The sequence below is a fragment of the Struthio camelus genome, chromosome 15 (genome assembly GCF_040807025.1).
Source record: "Struthio camelus isolate bStrCam1 chromosome 15, bStrCam1.hap1, whole genome shotgun sequence".
Taxonomy (NCBI): Eukaryota; Metazoa; Chordata; class Aves; order Struthioniformes; family Struthionidae; genus Struthio; species Struthio camelus.
The window spans coordinates 7,556,618-7,577,286 of NC_090956.1; the positions used below are offsets into that span (position 1 = coordinate 7,556,618).

The 20,669-nt window shown below is 40.9% G+C and overlaps 1 protein-coding gene across 2 annotated transcripts in view; it reads left to right on the plus strand.

Moving 5' to 3' along the window:
• The first annotated feature begins 386 nt into the window (after positions 1–386).
• PRKAR1B (protein kinase cAMP-dependent type I regulatory subunit beta) overlaps positions 387–20,669 on the plus strand; it is a 106,667-nt gene continuing 86,384 nt past the window's right edge. The window contains exons 1-3 of one of the 2 annotated variants that reach the window (XM_068909058.1): positions 387–533; positions 1,856–2,039; positions 16,754–16,924. In XM_068909058.1, coding sequence (XP_068765159.1) covers positions 1,863–2,039; positions 16,754–16,924 — 348 coding nt within the window. In that variant the 5' untranslated portion in view covers positions 387–533; positions 1,856–1,862. Of the gene's footprint in view, positions 534–603; positions 758–1,855; positions 2,040–16,753; positions 16,925–20,669 lie in introns of those variants that run through there. The other variant, XM_068909057.1, reaches the window with a different exon arrangement.

A 20,669-nucleotide genomic window follows, 5' to 3' on the forward strand; every position in this document is an offset into this window, starting at 1 on the left:
GATTTAACGGGATCGGTATTGGTACAGATCAACGAAGTGCCTTATTCATCCTTTATCCTGTGACAATCATGAGTTCCCGGGAAAAGGAGAAATATTAACTCGCAGCTGGAGCATTTCTGGCAGCGCAGCGGCCTAGCAAAGGCCGGTCCGGGCAGGGGCGCAGGCCGCCGCCCGGCGGAGCCTGAGGCCGCGCCGAGGGCCCGGGGGCAGGCGGTGAAGGCGCCCGGCACCGCAGCTCCAGCCAGCCCAGAGCAGCGGGGCTGCAAGAGGCCTCGCAGCCGACGCGCCCCGGCTCACCGGCCGGGCCGGGCCGGGGGCTCCGAGGCGTTTGGGCCGAGGGACGCCAGCCCGCAGCCCCCCTTCCCGCGCGCCCCCGCCGCCATGTCGCGGCGCCGCGGCGGCCATGTCGCGACGCCGGCTGGCTCTACCGGGCCGGGCCGGGCCGGCTTTCCTGAGGAGGCGGCGGGGAAGGCAGAGCCTGCGGCTGAGTGACAGCAGCCGCGACTTCCTGCGGGCGAGCCGCGGCGGTGCCGGTGCCTCTGTGTGGGAGCTGCGGGGGGTGCGGGCGGGAAGGGGTCCCCGCGGCTGCCCCGGCGCGGGCGGGCGGGCGGGGAGGCAGCGCCGGCAGCGAGGGGAGGAGGCGGCGGCGGCACTGCGGATACTGGGAACCCCCCCCCCCTTCCTCCCCCTTCCTCCATAAGGGAAGGCGAGAGGAGCCGCTGCCGCCGCTGCTGCTCTCCCTGCTCCAGCGACGCAGGTATTTATCCGGCCCCCTCCTCCCCCACAGCCCCCCCGGTTCGGCTCCCGACCCCGCTTCCCTTCGCCGCTCCCTCCCGCGCCTTCCCAGCTGCTCTCCAGCAAGGGCTGGGGCTCGGCTGGGCGCGGAGCCCGGCGGGGGCTGCCCGGCCGGCGGCTCCCCGCGGCGCCCGGGGGGGGATGCTCTGCCTCAGGCCGGCAGCCGCGGCCGAGGGCGCCTCTGCGGCCTCCCGGGGCCCCCGCGCAGCCCTGCCCCGAGCCGGGCAGGCTCCAGAAAGTCCCTTGCGGGGAACCGCTGGGAGGAGGAGGAGGAGGATTTCCCCGGCCTGCCCGGGGGATGCTGCGGCGCTGCCGCCCGCCCCTCCGCGCTCCTCTGCGGTTTAAATTGCCCTGAGACACCCCTGAATGCTGCCAGCAGATACCCGGGGTGCCCTGAAGGGGAAGAGGGGGGAAGAGCTGGGAGACGTTGGAAATAACCGGCTTTAAGCGAGAGTAGAAGCTATTCGGCAGTAAGCGTCGTCGCCATAAACATGCCTTTGTGTTCCGCAGTGAGCGGTCACAAGCTCGCCGGCGGAATTAGAGAGGGTTTTTCCTCAATTACCGCACTGACCTTTGGCGCAGATCTGCCCCCTCCTTCCCTGCCACGGTAGGGATGGGGAAGGGTGGTTCGTTTTTAAACGGGGAGGTGCTACAACTTACCCGAGCCCCAAATCCTTCTGGTGTTACAGAAATCTAGGTTTCTGGTGAAGGGGAGGCAGTCTACAGCTGGATAGAAACACAAGGCTTTGAGCGGGCATTTAATGACTGTCTTTGAAACTCATGGCTCTGTACGATAAACTGCACCGTTATTTCCAAAGTCTAGTAATTAAAATGCTCTATTTATACTTATGTGTTGCTCTTACAAAGATGACATGGTTCAGTATTGCCACGTACAAGTCCCAGAATATTAAAATGTCAGGAATTGATAGCTCTTGAATGGCCAACAGGCAATATTAAAACACCTTATTTCTTTCAGAGTTCTCTGGTAACGGATTTGAGGTTTGTCTCTTTTCTCTTTCTTGCACCATTTTCTTACCTGGGTTTGTTTTGTGTTTACAAGCCTGAAGATGGCTGCTGCTTCTTCCTGCAATGTGGAAGAAGATGAGAGCCTGAAGGGATGTGAACTTTATGTTCAGAAGCACAACATCCAACAGATTCTAAAAGAGTGCATTGTAAATCTTTGCATAGCAAAGCCAGACCGACCCATGAAATTCCTCAGAGAACACTTCGAAAAATTAGAAAAGGTCAGTGATTTTCAGGTGACTTATAGTTTTCTGTTTTTAGACTGAAAAGATGGTTTAAAAAGTTTCAAATATGTTGGTACCTTTTTCCTTTAAAACTTTAAATTAGCAAGCTACTGTTAAAAAAATAGAGGCTATCAGAGAAAAACCCAATCCTTTATTTGCTGATGTATGCTCTAATATTAGATATAATATAGAATTCTTGTGTCTAGCACAAGGATTGTAATTTGTCCTCAGACTGCATTTTTTAAAAATGACACAAAGAGTTAAAAGCATGTTTTGAATTATGATACATAGTGTCCTGAACTCTCATCTGTAGGAAGAACCTGCCTACAGGAGCAAAAGATGCTGTTCCCTTTTCATTTCAATGTCAGGTGATACGGTTTTCTCTTGCCCCTAAAGTTGAATAAAGTTAGGGAACCAGCAAGTTTGGAAAAGCATTGGAACAGTTTGCTGCTTAATTTTACCAGTCTTGCCTGTCTCTCTTGTCTATCCTAGGCTCCTTCCAACAAGAGATGTGTTTAGAGAGACTTCTTATGCCATGACTGTCTGCAAAAGCAGGGTAGAGGAGAAAACATGTTTTAAAACGTTCTCAGCCAAGTCCTCACTGAAATGTATTGATGTCTTTTTTTTGAAACTATCAGGAAGAGTGTGTTGCATGGGCACAACTTTTCTCTAGGGATAGAATTTCTCTCGATAGGCAAATGAGAGCACAGGGCTGCAAGTTGTTAGTTATACGAGACCTCAGTTGATATTAGAGATTTTATTCATGTACTTAAATTAAGAAGAGGATTATTTGCATTCTTGAAGGAAGCACCTGAAGTTTGTAGGCTTAAGATCTAAGTTTCATGTAGTTTAAATATTTTCCTTTTAGAGACAGAATTTTGTAAGGATAGAGCAAGAACAATAATAGTAAGTGAGCAGTACATGCAGGTGATATGTTACAGGTAATATAAACAGTGTATACATCTCTAGTTGTCTGTTTTTCAGATATATTTTTTTTATATAGGCTAGCGTATGCCAAATTTGTGTAGCTATCAAAAACTACAAACGTTATTCTGGAAACTTAAAAAATAAGAACATCTAGAAGACCAAGGAGGGGTAGGAAGTACAATACTTTTTGAATTGTAATGCTCATTATTTAAAAAAAAGAAACAAGCCTTTCAGTTCTGCTAAACTTCTGAAAGCCAAGGCCCATTCCACGAGAATGAAATCTGTTCAATTTCCTTTTTCTGTTCCTACCCTTGAGAAATGATATTTGTTCCTACAGTCTCCTTTTATCTGTCAAAGAAGAGCAGATATCAGTATTCTATACTAGAATATTGATCAGGGTGCAAACATGCAAGCCAATGCCTATCGTGTGTCTCAAAACAAAAGGAGATGTTGAGAAACAGCCAGTCCCAAGACAACAAATTCAGTGAATATCATGCTTCGTATGGAAGGGAGCAATCTTGCCACTAACTGCTGTAGAACAGCCAGAGAGCTAAGCCTTGTGAATCTGCAGACTTTAGGATATTGGAGGAAATCAGTGAGTTTTCAGAGGCTACTTGTAGAATCAAGGTTTAATTATTCAAATTTGGGGGATTTCTGCATTTTGATTGGCTTATAAAGGTAGAGAAATTCTTTCAATATGTTTAATCCCATTTTTAGAAGACTCTTATCAAAGATAGTCCTCTGAAGAATCTTAAATTTGTCTTGATGGAATTGAGAGTTTAATAATTGTTTGTTACAGGTTTTTTTGTATAGGAATGAGCAGTACCTTGATATGACATGCTCATAGTTAGCATGATGCATGTCCATTCATTTTATCTTATATAGGGAGAGGAGCGAAAATGTTTGGGTTTAAGCACAATTTTCTAAACAGAGTCCTGATTTTTTTTTCTGCCAAAGTATGATATTTTGGGTTATTTTCCAAACTCATTAAAATAGACAACAGAGTTTTGCTGAAGAGACCAGCAGAATAACAATGTAGCTATCAAAAAGTCATGTGGGCGGTTCAGAGGTGAACTGAGGGATAGTTCTCAAATAATTAAAAAGGAGCTTATGGAAAATACGTAGAGCTCAATACACAACAACACCAATTTAATGGAGCTACCTCAGAGATGAATTTAAAAAAAGGTATATTTCGTTTTGCTAATTCTTTCTGCATCTCATAAAATATGAAATAAACTCTGAAAAGCAAAATTTATTGTCATATGAAAGGTCAGACAAGATCATAAATACTACCAACCTTACTTTTTCTGATGACATCAGAGTTAAGTTCATTGCCTTCAGCCTGCATCTGTACTGCTAAACGAAAAAGGGCCAGGGACTAACCCCTGACCTCAAGACACTGACTGGCCTCAGTCAGGAGTTCTGAGGGCTAGCGCATTAAGAACAGGTTTGTTATGGAGGGAGCAAAACAGAGCCAGGGAATAAGCTAATACTTAAGAGATGTGGACTGTCTTGGGCTAGTATTCAAGCCTGTGGCTGGGCCCTTTTTTATTTCATACTATAGAAAGAGTCTGAGAGGGGACTTAAAGTGAGAACATGAATAACTACTTGGGAACAAAGTACTAAAGATTAAAGTTTGTTATTTGATTCTGTAATCATGGTTTTCAGTTACTACTTAGGGAAAAGTCAAGGTTGGAAAGAAACTTTTTTTGTATCAAATATCATATTAAAAAACATAACTTTGAAAATAATTGTTAGAAGATCCTTAATAGATGTTTTCCTGTTCGGTTAATACTGTCAGGACCTGCATGTCTTAAGATGAAATTACTTGTTGGGAATCAGCCTAAATTTCTGTATTCTGAAACTGCAGTTAAAAAATCAGTTTTCATATGCAGTGATATACAAACTTCAAAAAGTCGTCCACTCTGATCACATTAACAGTTACTTTGTAAAAATCTTTAACGTTCCATTGAACACGGAACAGATTTGAAAACAGTTTAGGTTATTCTTTTCAATAATTTGTTTTACATTTCCCCGTGACTATACAGAACTTGTTGAGGAGGTGGGGAAAATCTTTGCCTTAATGATATGGCTTTTTTGGAGGGGGGCATATCTATTAGTTTGCTAAGAAACTTTGGAATTATTTTAACAGCTATAATCAAGTCCTATGAACTTGAGAACTAAAGAAAACATAGCAGAAAAAACAGGGAGCCTATCTTTTATATCCAGTTCTTACCTTATGTAAAAGAGTTATCACTAAGAAATTTACAGGCCAAGCCTTACATTTTCAAATATACTGAGACTGAAAAAAGTTTCATTAGTGTCAGGCTATTTAGTGCCATGATTCTGTGAGCAAAGGTGGGGTTGTCCTGCCAAGCTAGGCGATAATTCTGCTCATCAGAAAAATGATTTATTAGTAAGGAGTAGAACTAAAAGAAAATAACACAAAAGGGAAGGAAGGAGTAGGAGCCAATAGTGCATTGTTAGGCATTACCTGATCTTTTGCTGAAGCTACTTTGCATGTACTGTATTTCAGCGCAGTGGCTTTTGTGCCTGGCTGATAGCTGAGCCAGGTAGTCTTTGCTGTACCTTCTGATGTTATTGCTCTCCTGCTCCCTCTTATTGCCCTGTGCACTTATAAGAAAAGATGCGTTATCTGGCGCTATTGAACATAATGCCATGGATTGCTGTGGACTGGCAGTGGTTTTATGGACCCAAGCTGGTGCTGCATGTCTTAAGGTGCCGTCCAGAAAGTAAGTTTTGGAAAACCCTGGGCTTCACTGTTTGGAACTAAATAGTGCAAAATGAGATTATCTGGGTAGCTCCACCTTGTGGTATTAGAGAGAATTGCACATAGACTTGATCTGCAGAAAAGTAAAGGCAGGTTTAAGACTGCTTTACTGTAAACAGTGCTGAAAAGAAAGTCAGTAATACACTGAAAATTTATTCACGGATAGTTAATTATAGTTTATTTAAAACGAAGGGTTTCAGAACCAAAAGTATATGAGCATCAGGCTTTTCTGCAAAAACAGTCTCTAACGGTAATTACATTTTATCAAAAAAAGACCCTTTTCAATCAGTAACTTCCACCAGAGCCAGGCCAGGACAATGAAATTCATTCTTAGAAGAAGTGTAGGTGACTGTTATGTGTGTGCATTCTAGAGTAAGTGTAACTCATTCCTTTAAGATAAGCTGGAGAGAGGTTATGGTTGGGAAGAAAAACCTACAGAGGAAAAGCTATCTAAAAAATGCATTAACAGAGCAGTATGATACAGAAATATTTTTCATATTAACCTTTATCTTTTAAAGCTTGAAAGGCAGCTGGGTGGTGTCTGCTCTGTGGTCAGAAATACTGCTAAAGCATGTGCGAACATACCTGAGCTACCCCAGATGCTGATAGCAGTGAAATGGTGAGAGCACTGGCTGCACTTGCTGTGTGTCTGTGGTTCTGGGTAGGCTTAGGCAGGCTGTACTACTGCCACTTCACTGATACCAGTACCTAAGAGAGCTAGATTGAAATCAGCTCAGGTCGTTCTGTGTGAAGAAGTCATGCCTCTGATTACTGTAGTTGGCCTCAGGCATTGTTATGGTTGTCGACAGCTTTAGATTTGGAACAGATAAAGGAAAAAATAGCTGAATCTTTAAGACCCCTTGAGCAAGCTTTCCAAAACATAGGAGATTTACGGGAAAGGTTTAAGAGAAAGAGTTTGAAAGAGGAAAGAGAACAAAGGTTTTCCTGAGAAATAAAATTGGTTCTAATTGAAACTGTGCTCTTAAGAACTTGTGCAGACACATGAGAGAGTCATTGAACTCCGTTTGCTTTGTGTGTCCTCAAGTACCAATAGCTTTCCAGTCTTCAGAGTCAAAAACTGACAAAAATGGAATGCAGTGATGGAATTTGAAGGGAACTCAGTCATTTTCTTCCTTGACTCCGTCTAGATGTAGTCTTTGTTTCTCATTTCAAGCTATCATGTTTTGCATTCATCAGGATACTTAATCACATGTTAATCTTTAAGCATATAAGTGACTTTAAAGAAACAGGTCCATACTTAGCTTTAAATATATGAATGGAGTGCCTTGTCAAATTGGTGTAAAGTTAAAAATTGTGCTAATCAGTCCCTATCTGATGAGAAAATTCACTAGACCGTAATCAGCTTTGGGAAAGCTTGTTTAAAACCACACTTCTGTTCGGAAGAACAATCTGTTGTGGCCAAATCACTTCATGGACAGCGCTTTCATTTCTCTTTCTCAGAAGTGTCATACTGTTTTTAACACGCCCTTTGTTCAGGACTGTGCCGGTAATAACCAGCGTATTTGAAGTGAAAATCTCTTTCTGTTAGAACCTATTTGATTTCCTAATGGAAAAGTGGCTGTAATTTAAGGAGTAGGATATTGATAGAGAAAATATTTGTATGCACCTGTGTAAAGCTACGGTGCACTACTTTCCTGTGTACTTTGTATAGTTTGGTCACCTTATTCCAAACAGTTAAAACAGCTACAGAGAGGGGTGACAGAGGTTCTGTACGAGGACAGATTGGAATAACTGGGACTCTTAAGGCAGAAAAACGAGGATTAATGGAATGTATGATAGAGGCCTATAAGGTCAGGGAATAGTTGTTCTCCATTTCTCAAACAGAATGACTGGCTACAACCCATTGAAACTGTTGGACCTCAGTTTTTAAGAATAAAAAAAGCCCAAACAGTCATGAAAAACATACTTTCAGGTGCATTGGATTTGCAGACCTCACTGTCAGGACAGTGTCGAGACCCAAATTATGTGCAGATTCTAGAACGAATTAGACACTTCTGGAGGGAACATTCATTGTTAGCTATTAAAGTCGGTGGTTAGAATACAACATCCCTTTTGGGAATGCCCTAAACTATTGGTTATTAGAAGCTGGAAGGATCACTCTGCTTGACAGGTTCCTCTTTCCTGAAATGACCACTAACGCAGATTGGATATAAGGCTAGGCGGACCTTTGATCTCACCTAGCAAAAGAGTTGTTGTGTTGTACAACTGAGAATTTAAATCTTTATTTGGAAAAACTATTGGCAGTGTCATCTGTTTGCAGATGCTTAACATCTGTCGGTTGAAGTACAAACTCATTTCTGAGTAGAATTGTGTACAATAATGTTTATCAGGGCAAACCTCTGAACCTTACACCCTTAACATCTAGCATGTTAAGGGTGTAAGCATCAATTAAAGAATATGTAATGACTTAAAAAGTATTATTTCCTTTTCTGTAGAGAGCCACATGCTCACGTTATTATTTCAAATTCACATGATCTTTGCTTATAGCCAGCTTGCGGATGTTCAGATGCGACTCACCATCATTAAGATTTATAGCACAAGCTCACATCTCTGTGCTGTTAGTTCATTTTGTCTTGTTGAAGACTCAGTAGGATGACAGTATTTTGATTTACAATGAGATAACTATTTTTTTGCCCCTAGAAGTTTTTCTTAAAAAAAAAAAAAAAGAAGAAGAAGAAGAAGTGATAGCTGGAACTCAGGAGAATGCAGAGTAACTTAGGAAGAAAGTATAATGCTTTATGACATTATGTTGGGGAAGAACTTAAGTACACAGGGTCAGTACGGGGGTAATCTACTCAGTTAGCAATACTTACAGTTGATGCTTTTGAAGATGCAGCTACTCCGTTTACCCACTAAAAAACCCTGGTAGCCCTGAAAATATTCAGTGCCTTATCATTCTCTAGATTTTTGACTGTAACTGAAAACCCCTGCTTCTTTTTTAGTCCCAGAATAAGCTGAAGCATGGGCTAGGTATGACTGGTTTTACTACCATGGGTAAGTGTTACCACAAGAAAGATCCTCAGTTTATATGAAAATAATAACACCACCTGTTCATATCACATCAGTGGTGCCTAATCATAGAATAGATGTAGTTTCCTGTTTTTAGCGTCTTCGCACAAGGTAGTGTTACGACTGCCTGCTGAGAATGCCGGCTCAGGTACTGGAACGGCTCTCTGTCATGGGCAGTTGCTGGTAGCCTGGCTACCAGCACTGTCACCACTGACTTTGTAGATAACTATGCCACTACAATTCCTTTTTCAAACTCTTCTTCCTCTCTGTATAGGACTTGATTTAAGCTACAACACCAAAGTAAGGTCCTTGCCTTTAACAGAACAACCTACCCCTCTTCTCTTGATATTAATGGGCCTTTACAGTCAGGAAAAGGTATATCCTTTCAAACACATGTATGTATCTGCCTGTAGCTGACTGCAGCCTTTTCTAACCTCCCGAACAGATTACCAGGACTGTCAGGTGCCTAGCTCTTAAACCAATTTGGGGGCCCTCAAGCCTTGATTCTGTTGGCTGATTTTTCCCCGATTGGAATCTGTGATTCCAGAAGTGGCTGAATATCTAGCCCCAAATTTTTCTCTGTAGATCAGCAAGTTCTTCTCTAATTTAGCTTGCTCTTGAGAAGTCTCTTGGACTACATAACAGCTCACCTCATATAAGGCCAAACTTTAGATTATGGGAGATGAGAAAGTTGTGACCATGCGCCTGCAATTCATCCTAATTCTTTCTCTGTGTTTTGCTGTAGTCAGTGCGTTGGGCAAGGCGTTCTGAGAACTGTTGACCCTTTCAGTTAAGCCAGTTGCTTATCCAAGGCTAGGCAGTAGCTTTTCTCAAAGACACTAAGCTATCTTAAATTATTTCCTTTTATTCCCTTTCATTTGTAGAAGGTACTTTGAGGAGAAGAGCTGGTCAAGCTTTGTCACTCTCCCCGCTGTAATAATTTTAAACTGCGGGGCATGCCAAATAGGAGTGATAGTAAGGAAAAAGGCTATGTAAAAAATGATACAAGTCAAAACGTATTTCCGATATGAGGGTGACTTTTGCTTTTTCTTTTGTTTTTAAGTTAAATAGATGCAATTAGCTACTTCCAAATAATTTTTCATTAATATTATGCTAAATGTAGAAAAAGATGGCTCTTTTATTTTTAAATATCTTCTTTATGCTGAATGAATCCATTTTAATTTGGCACACAGAATGGGGGTTGAAAATGTCCACATGGGCACCAGTAAGACTGGGTGGAGAACTGCAGTTTTCACAGAGGATTTAAGACTATTTCAGAATTGGCTTCATTCCAATTAAGCAAAGAACCTTAGATTTTGAAATTTTTGAATGACAGTGGAACTATTACTTCTCTCTGCGCTCTGCTGCGGTCTGTGACTCCTATGACTGCCTGCTTGGCAGCCTGTGTTGGAGCTGCACCCTGAGAGCTTTGTAAGCTCAAGCTGTTGAGGATCTGTAGCTCCTGGGGAACTCAGCCTGCCAGCTCCAAATAACCCCTAAGCAAGACACCAGGGAACTGAGAAAGTGAGCTATGGGAGACTTGACATCAACATATTTCTGTAGATAGTTTAATTTTGATGTACTAGAAAATTATAATGAAAAAAATATTTAATGAGCTCTGAGCATCCCACCCAAAGGTTAAGCCAAAACATAGATTCTTGTGTGAGCATGCAGTTCAAGTTACTATAGAGCCTTAATTTCACTATATCAGTCAAAGCATAACACACAGAAGTTATTTTAGGTTTCAAAAACAACCGTCTTTCCTGTAACAATGAAATGTATGTGGAGGGAAGGAGGATGAAAGAGGTCAAGAGAGAGGAAGAAGTTATACTCTCTTTCTTAGAACACAGTACAAATTGAACAGAATTTTCTTGAGGAGTGAAAAACGTAGAGCTGTTTCAAAGACAAATTTCCAGTCTGAAATGATGTAGGGAACGCATCCTTGCCTTCAGTAGCATATTTGATCAAAGATACCAGTATGCTTCTAAATGTTAAGGAAGCCTCCACAATGGAAGTATTTTGAGGAGCAAAATGGCATACCGGCATTTATGATTCCCTGTTTACTGATAAGCTCAAGTGTTAACTATCTCTTCCTATGCTCTAATGGTCAATTTCTGCCTCTTACCTGCAATAAGCCTCACTGAGTTAGGTGAAATTTCCCCTGGATTAAGGTACGACTGTGTTACAAGGCTGGGATAAAAAATATTTAGTGAGCGTTGGCAATATATATATCTGGCTATTAAAAACTGTGAAGCAACTTAGGTGTTCTGATTGTTGCTGAAAAAAGCAGCGTAATATTTTTGCATTTTAGTTTAAATTATATGTATCTAGTAGAAATAGAGCTTTTCTGTGGGCGTGTTTCTTCTTATACAAGGTAGGAATACATACATTGTTATTTGGCTTGTATTTTAAAAATCAGAAATGTTGGCTATGGTTCTCTATGATTATGTAAGCTTTTAAGCATCAAAAATAGGGTCTATGTTTTGTAACATAACCTCACTTTATACTGAGGCATATGTAAGAAAGTAGGGAAGAGGTAGCACTGGGCTGAGATACTGCAAGACATGAAGGCTAAGACAAGAAGCGTTAACGTGTTGCAAGAGGTAAAAAGAGGCCAGTAAAGGGATTCAAGAAGGCGAGTGATATAGCCAGAGCTGCAGAAGAATAGGTGGATTTTTGGCAAGAGACTTTTGCCTACACTTGAAATTGGGAATGAACTGACTTGCAGAGAGGCCACAGAGGACGCTAATAGTAATGGAAGGGGTAGATAACTATGAAGTGGATAAATACATTAGTAGGAGGGCGAGGACGCTAAATATATTTCTTAGGGATGCTGTGGAAGAAAAGATGGCATTGAACATCCAGAAGGCAGTGGAACAATAGTTAGGATTGTGTAAAAAGTCTAGGCTTACAAGCCTGAATGATCAAAAGGATAGTAGAGTTGTCTACTGTGACAAAGGCAAGACTGGAAAAGGCATTAAGACCTCCCAGATTTCTCTCGCTTTCAGTGATGGAATTGGTCAGTTCTGTGCTTCCAACAGCATGGAATAGTTTCCCTTTGTTAGTCGTTACAATTCGTAGTGTCAGTCTCCAAAAATGTTGGGATGGTGTTACAGGCCTTCCTATACTGAAAACGTCTCCTCTGGGTCAATTCCAGTGCAAAGAGAGATTTGTTACTTAAGTACGAACTACGCTATTCATCATCTCTGAATAAATAGAAAGTAGAATTCAAGCCTGTCAGTCAGCAAACTTTATGAGCGTGCTTGAAAAAAAGAGAAAATATTTCATTTAGTGTGCACTTTGTGTTGTGACTTTTTTGAGCACAGTGAATAAATTGTAGGGAGCAGAGATAGTGAGCAGTGATATCTAATGGCAGATTTGCTCTTGAAAAGTCTTCTTGAAATGCTGTTATAAAGCTATACAGGGCTTTGGAGCCCTGTCAGGTGTTCCTTAAACTTCAGCGTTGTGAGTTTCCAGACGAAGACAAAGCCTGAAAGGAGAGACTGGGAGAGGAACTACTGAAAATGAATTTCTGTTTGGAAATGCTCCAGCTAACAGAGAAGAAAGCTTCCGAGTCAGGAAGCGTGCTCTTGAGCAGTAGTATGAAAGGAATTGTAAACCTGAAAAATTGCTCCCCATTGTGTCCGCTTCATTTGCAGTATTTGAACTCATTAAAAACACATAAAAATGTTAATCAGGAAAGGAAATGATCCCATACGCTGAAGACACAGCTTGCTAAATTCCTGTGTTTTGTACGCTAGCCTCTTGTAGCACAAATGTCTTAGCCAGAAGTGAACATTCAAAGGATAAATCAGTTACTACAGGTGTATTTATTTATTTTTTTTTAATTTGAGGCGAAGATGGTAGATCTTTTTTCCTTTCTAATTTATGGCTTGAGTACCCTACCCATTGGAGCCAACCATGGCATTCCAGTTTGACAATCCGTCTCCCACAGAGACCACAGGAAAGACTTTTTTACAGCCTTGACTTTAGCTAGCTTTTTGGTCAGTTGCAAGATGATTTTAATAGAAGTAAGATTAGATTATTTATGTGTGAAATAAGGTATTATTACGATATTGCAATGTTGGTTTGTAGATTGTGGATGTGTTGTTATATCATAGTATGGGATCACGGCAATGACTTTGGAGGTTTGACTCAGTTGCCAACACGTAGCCTCTGCTGCCATTTAAGATTCCCTGAGTTATGTGAGATGTCCCCTGCTGGTGATAGATATGACACAGGACTGTGTGAAACCCTTCTGAAAAGGTAGCTGAAAGCCAAGCGAGACCCTAGGTCATCCAAAATGGCACTAGATGCTTAAGTGTGGATGACTGAATCAGACCATACAAGTTTGAGAGCCAAGTCTGCCCTTACTGCACAAGTCAGGAGCAGCTCCACTGAAGCCACTGCAGTTACTGGTATGAAGGAAAGGTTTGGTTTGCCCCTGAAGAGTCATACTGTTTCACAGTTGTCTCAGTTTCTGAGAAGTGCCTCATTTTAAGGTGGACATGATTAGGAAATATGATTTCTGTGCCGTTGTCAATTATCTGTGCCATCTGACTAGAGAGTGAGAAAGCTTGTTGTCATGACAACAAAAGATGGTGAGGTGTTTACTTGAAAGTGAGTTCTGCACAAGCGTTCACATCAAGCTATGTCTGAAGATCAGTGTTTGAAGAACTGTTCTTAAGAGAGTCCATTCCTCCTTTAAAATGTTTGCTATGTTTCCCCAGGATATATGGAAGACGTCTTTTTGAAAGCATAGCCCAGGACATAGTGTACGCTTTTATTTTCAAAAGGCACTCTTTAGTTCAGTAATGGAAATCCTACCTAGACTACAAATAGCGGCATATGGAAAAGCCAGCCAGTCAACTGTCTGCTGTTTATATAAAAGGAGTTTGTAGCGAAGAGACTTCCTTTTAAAATGAATCATATGGTAACTCACTTTTATAATCCTTTGATATCTTTTTGGCTTTGAAAGATATTTGGGTTTAAGAGCATGCTTTGTGATATTAATTTTATCTCTCTGAGCTTTCTTGTATAAATCTGTGCTGGGGCAGAGGAGATTATTAATTCTTTAGAAGTGCCTTTTATACCATGTATACTGAAAAATTAAAGTGTATGTTTGATATTCAAATGGGGCAAGCTATTGGTTTTCTCTATGAGTAAATATACCATGTATAAAAAGAACTATATGAGTGCAAGATACCATTAAATAGTTATCTGATTGCCTCTTGTAGTAGTTGCCTTTTAGTATACTTTCAACTGCTTACTTTCTAGAGAGGTCTTCATTACCTACTTAAGCATATGATGAAGGTGCATTTGGTTGTTTTAACTTAGAGTAAGCAGAGAGTGTTATACTGTCAAAGAGATGCATGAGCTGAAATGTCCAGTAATATTATTTGAATTTCTTTACTCACAGGTTTGGTTTTGATGAATAGGTACTAAATATAATGAAAACAGATCCTTTTATTTTAAATGTTTGTATTTCTGCAAGTGCATAATTGTAATTAAGAAAGCTAGAGGCAGTCAGATAGGAGTTGCATGTGGGGAAGAAGTTGATCAATGCTTAAGGAGGACTTGCAGTTTTTACACAATAGGAAAATCTAGCTGAGTCATTTCTTATATATTCAGTGCTATTAATTGAAATTTGAATTGGAAATGAAGAAGTTTCAATAAAGATTTAGTACATCTGAAGTCAGCTTTGGTTTCTGTTGTACAGCAGCTAGTTCAACTGTGTTGTGGCCCAAGAGTAGTATTATAGTAACTCCCGATTAAAATCAATATTGATAAGAGAGAGAACCTGACACTTTGAGGCAGATCAGGATCTTGAAAAACCAAATCTCTAGTTAGCGCTCTAAACCATATCTCTGTGTTTGTCTCTTAAATATTTCAATAGTCCTTTAACTAAAACAAGAGTATGTAAATTGTTACTTTGAATTATGCAGCATGGGAGATAACTATCTTTTTACTTATTTCAACTAGCAGTAATACGTCAAAGATCGTTATAAAAGGCTGCTTAGGTTAATAACAGGGACAGTGTCAGTGATGGTGCAGAAAGCAACTGGAATAAGACCAGAAGAGACTAGTGGCATGACTGGATTTGTCAGACATTTGTAAACATCAATGGCAAAACATATATTAATCATCTGTTTTTCTTGCAAGCTTAAAAATTGTAGACTTGTGCCAGTTTTCTGTACCACTCTCTTCTAGTGTCATACCTGATGAGTTAACTATAACTCATTTCCTGTGTCAATAAGACCAACTGGCTGTGTTGGTAATTTGCCACACGTCTAGCACTGATACTCCCTCGTCCTTCCTCCTTTACTGGCTCTACTTGTTAGCTCCAACTGTTAGGTCTTACCATAAATTGGTTGTATAAGACAGCAGCCAGCTTCTGGTGTCGCTGTCAAAAGGCTGTTGATTTTATTGGGTGTCTTGAGGCCTTAGGAATACAGACATGACTGCATTTTCTTGCCTGTCGCCTGCAACTTGGCTAATCTGAATTCTCTTAAAAATATTAGGCTTGCTTTGTCAATAGTCAGATAACGGCTGACTATATGAGCATTCATATACATAACCTTGAGGCTATATGAGAGTGAGGGTATGCGTATGAAGATGTAATAGATGACAGCAAACAAATTACTGGACTTCAGCTGCCCAGATCAGTTTGCCTCCCTATGCTGTTCCTGTCTTTCCTGCACATCTACTTCAGTTTCCTGTGTCAGACAAGCTGGGGACTGGACGCATGGTCCATCCCATTTCCATTTCTCCTGCCTTAAGCGTGATCGAGGAAGGCTGGAAGGAACAAGGTAAGAGGGCACCAAAGAGATAGGTGGTGTGGTGAGGTGTGAGCAGGATGCCAAACTGGGAATGAAAAGACAGGCCTTGTTTACTTTGGCTGTTAGACATGGGTGATGCAAAGGGAATTTTACTCCTGTGTGCTTTCCCTAGAGTCCCAGAAGGCTGGAGAATAGGAAATGGGGCTCTGACATAAACTTCCGCTTGCATTGGCCACATGCGTATGAAACCACTAGTAATGCTAAATAGTAGCTTTTTAACATATAACTTGCAGGTTTTGTGCATGAAGATACTATAATTATGAGTAATCTTATTTGTCTCCACTCTTCAAAAGTCAAATAATTCAGTGTATGAATTGACAGAATGTCTTACAACTCTGACATCCTTTCTCTAAGATTTTCTGTACTGTTTCCTGTTCTTACCTCTGTGGGGATTTCCCTTCTTACTGTACTACTCTCTGTGCCATGAGTGGAATTTGGAGAGCAACCTCTCTATTGGCCAGCTGGTACTAAGCCAGCCGTCGTCTTTCATAGCCCTCTGGAGCCTACCTTGGATCTTTTTTGCTTGGAAATTGTCCCATTGATTGTAAATGTGCTAAATGGCAGAAATTCTGGATAGGGAGCCTCTTTGTTCTCTCTGGTGATAGCAGCCGGCAAAGCTGAGCAAGAAGAAGCATATCTGATGTATTGACATGTGACTTCTGGTACGTTCTCTGTACAAAAGACAAAGATATGTACAAAGTCAGTTCCTCTTGCTCTGCAATGCTCAAAGCTTTCAGAAGCCAACTGAGAAAATGACAGCTGTGATGTTGGAGAGTAAGCAGAAAGAGCCTTGTTCTTTTCCCTTCTCAGCCAGGAGCAGCTGCAATGAAATGTCTACAGTTTATAATGCATTGGTTTCCATTACAGGCAAGAAAGAGACGGCCAGGTCAAGTACCAGAGTAATGGTACCTGTACATAGATTGTATTTGATGTTAGTCCTTCCTACTGCTCACATCAAATATTTAATTTTCTTTGGTATGTAAGCATACGTAAGCTGATAAACAGTCATCCAAATGTAGAAATGAAGGGATTGCTGAGTGTCATAAAAAAGGAGTGTGTTAAGTGTATCCAGGAAGTTAGGTATATGGGTAAGGGATGCTTCAGTATCTCTTTTTGCCTTACAGGAAGAATGCAAACAAATACTGGCTCGGCAGAAATCCAGTTCCCAGTCTGATTCTCATGATGATGAGATTTCCCCTCCTCCTCCCAACCCAGTGGTGAAGGCCCGACGCAGGAGAGGGGGAGTCAGTGCAGAGGTGTACACAGAGGAAGATGCTGTTTCTTACGTTAGAAAGGTAATGTGCTGCTCTCTTATCTGATTCTAAGATGTACAAGGCAATCAAGTAACTCGCTCTCGTTTGCTCGTCATTTGGAACGCTTGGAGTCATGGGTCAGGCCGTAGGTAGTGCCCTTGTGCCAGCATGTCCACAGCTTGATCACTTCCCTCTGGCTCAGGTTCCTTTGCTGCCCCCTGGTCTAAGGACTTTCCCCATCTATGTTGCTGCAGCGTTCTGTGTCCTTTCCTTTTTTTGAGATGTGTGTTGCTAAGCCATTTTCCCCTTTAACCATGTGGCTATTTCTCAGTCATTCTGTTGATATTCACAGACCCCTGCAGTTTCTGAGTTTTGGCAGAACCTCACAGTTTCAGCATGTAGCCCTTTTTATTGCTGCGTTTCCTTCTTCTTCCCCCCAAGTCATTTCTAGCTCAGTTTTTCTCCTAACCTAGGTCGTTCACGTTTTCCTAGACAATTCAGATATATGGTTCCCGTGTTGGTTGGGTACTGTTTAACCCAATGGTTATGGGAAGTCTGTTGCCCTAATTTGGGTCATTTTATACGGCCATTGTCTTTGAAGAAATGCCAGCCGTGAATTAGGTATAAATGCAGCACAAATTGGAATATTGCAGTAAAACAAACATTATTGAAACAAGATATTAGAATATAAGAGATACACGAGGGAACTAATGGGAGAGGAGAAATTTGCTCAGAGCTTGCAACTGTTTATTGAGTTGTTCAGTTTGGGACTTGTCTGTGTATGTCATTGGCAAAAATAGAAGCGCTAGCACAGACCAGGGTCTGACATTAGCAAAGCCTCCATCTTTCAGCAGTTGTTAGATCTGCTCCTCGGTTATTGACATGAAAATAAGTGCTTCTTAAAAATAATATGTAAAGTATACATTTGTGAGCCATATGAAATATTTAGGTTCCCTAAAAATGCATTTCAGCTCAAGGAGAATTTTCTCTTTGGAAGCCCGGCATCTAGTTTAACAAGTCCTTTCAAATGGATATTTTGATTGGGTCAGAAGCATTTATTCCGTTTGAATATGATTAATCTTTGGCTTTAAGAAATCATCATCCAGCATCTCCGATGGGACGCTTGCCAACAAATTTTCAGAAGAGCTGTGCGTTTGGTGAGCCTGTGTAGCAATGCTGGCCTTGCTTTTGGAGGCTGAACCCTTTCAAAAAGCTTGATCTGCAAAGTAAAATAGAGCTGACCTCATGCTTAACTACAGTAGAAGTTTGAGCATCCATTTTCATTTAAAAATAAACCATTCTCCGTAAACTAAACGAACTGTACTTACGATCATTGCCATGGGAAGATGCGTAATAAAATGTTCTAAATTTGGTCTCTGTTGCACAAAGAGCTCCCAGGGCATAGCTCCCTCCAAAAGAGGAAATCCCATAAGCAGTAGAACCCATGAATCCTGATTTTCCATGGCACGCTCCTGTATGGATTCTCTGCTGTTTAATAAATGGTGACTAAATGTTGCAATGTAATTTATGCTTCTCGTCTTTAACCACCTATTTCACAAAATATCTAGCTACTTTATATCCTTGCTATTTCTTAATAACTCTGTAGAATTGGTTGCAATTGGCCAAAGGTTTCATAGCTTATTAAAAGAAGGACAAACAGGCATTACAATAGTGTATCTCATATTTCTTTAAGGAGCTAGGCAAGAAATGCGTTTCGTAAGGTTGACAGATTCTACTAATGTGCTTTTGCACATGCCTGGAATAGCTTTAAACCAAAAAGCTTTTTCTTTATGAGAATACATTTTGTCAATCACTGTTTTCTGGCAGAATACTTTTTCCCTTTGCAGTCAGACGTGCTTTTGTCATCTACTTATGTTACAAATTCATTGGCCACTCTGGGGTTTTCTATCCCAAGAAACAAAGAATTAGGAAAGCCTTTCATCCGAAAATCAATTAGGGAAGAGTATTCTTGTGGCAGTTAAAAATGCTTGCAAGTATCCAGTAAATTTTAAAAACACTGTGGTCAAACTATTAATGCCCTGTACTGTTTAAAAAATACTTGCGTGACATTTTAAATGCTGCTTTGAAATACTTAATAGTATCCCTCGTAAAAACTTGTAAAAGAAGGTAGCATTTGTCTCTGTTTAATATGGGCTCATCTGACTCTCCTGAAAATCGATGGCAGTATTCCTTCTTACACCTGCGGGTAACTTTTTTAATGTTCCTAATGGAACCTGAAATTAACAACTGTATTTCCTTTGTTCTTTCAGCAATGATGTCAGTAAGCCCTGGCAGTAGGATTGATAGGCAGGAGTTGATCTAAAGTCAGAAGAAGCAATACAGATCGTAACCTGCGTGTTCTGTGACTGCGGCTGCTATGATTTTAAGTTCCTAGGAACTGACTGGGTTTAAGTAATAATGGGGATGATTTCCTGTCAGGCTGTAGATGCTGTAAGGAGCATAGAACTAGCATTGGGAGATTTTTGCCTCAGTGCTCCATCTTCTGCCATCAGCACGTGAATCCCATGATGTTGCAGATGTGCATTTGTGACAGAGATTTCTGGAATATAGAAATAAAGGGAGACACTAGGAGGACAAATCATGAAACTAATTTTAAATATGTAAAAAACAAGGCAAAGGATGTACTAGACTATTGCAAACCGATGGATTTTTAGATAGTAGCCAGCCAGAAAGGATCACCAGCTTGAAATCAGATTTTGGATAGAAACATATCTGGGTGATAATCCAATTCAAAAGATGCCTTGAAGGGCTGAGCAATAGGATGAATAGTGCTAATGGCAGTGCAATGAGTTATGTCACTTGAGAGAAAATCAAAGTAGATTTAACTTTGTGATCTGCATAAACATCAGGCATGGTTCCATTTTGAAGGAGCACAGAGAAAGATCTCCATGGAGGGTTATTTGATTGCTTCGTTCCTGAAAGTAAAGAAAGCGGTATTTGTCAACGCATCTGACGTAGGCTGTAGTTACCATCTAACAGGAAAAGAATCTTGTTGTAAAGATGATTATCTGCTTGAAGAGAATGTGCAGTGGTTACTTAAGTGTGATATAAAAAACGATCAAGTGATTATCCCTGACTTTACATTTTGATTGGATGCCTGGTTACTGTGATGCCTAGAATCTTTCCTATGTTTCCTGATTCCCTGTCCCAACAGACCCACCTGGATCTCTCCCTCTTGGCTTTCCCTGCTACTGATTGAGACTGAGAAAGGCTGGTCTATACCATGCTATAATCATCCAGAAAAGCAGGAGTTGAATGACTTAATGATTTAGATTATTTACCTATTTAGCTCATCAGGAGTAAGCTGAACAGCTAGGGTATTTTTAACATAGCAAGAGTTCAGGACTGCAAGTCAGTCCACGGTTTGTATGATGCGAGAAAACCCTAAGAATAAGATACTAGCTAAATGCTCATTTTATTTAACTTTGAGGAATTTGAACTTTTAACTAAATTAGATTACATATGTCACTCTAATACAAATATGCGGTTTATACATACAAACTTATTTAGACTTTATTTTGAGTAGACTAAAGATAGCAACAGTCAATACAAGCAGTGTCTGTGAAGCTACAGTTTAACTCTGGGGCTTTTAGGTCTCCACAGTGCAGTATTTTTCCTTAAAATAAATCTAGATCAATTTTTTATTTGTGAGACTTGATTCTCTATCAGTTTCTTCATTTGAGACATCCTTCCTCTGGTTGGATGGGTAATATCTTTCCAGGATGAGGAGAGCAACAAACGCAAGAACAGGAACTGGCCAAGAGAA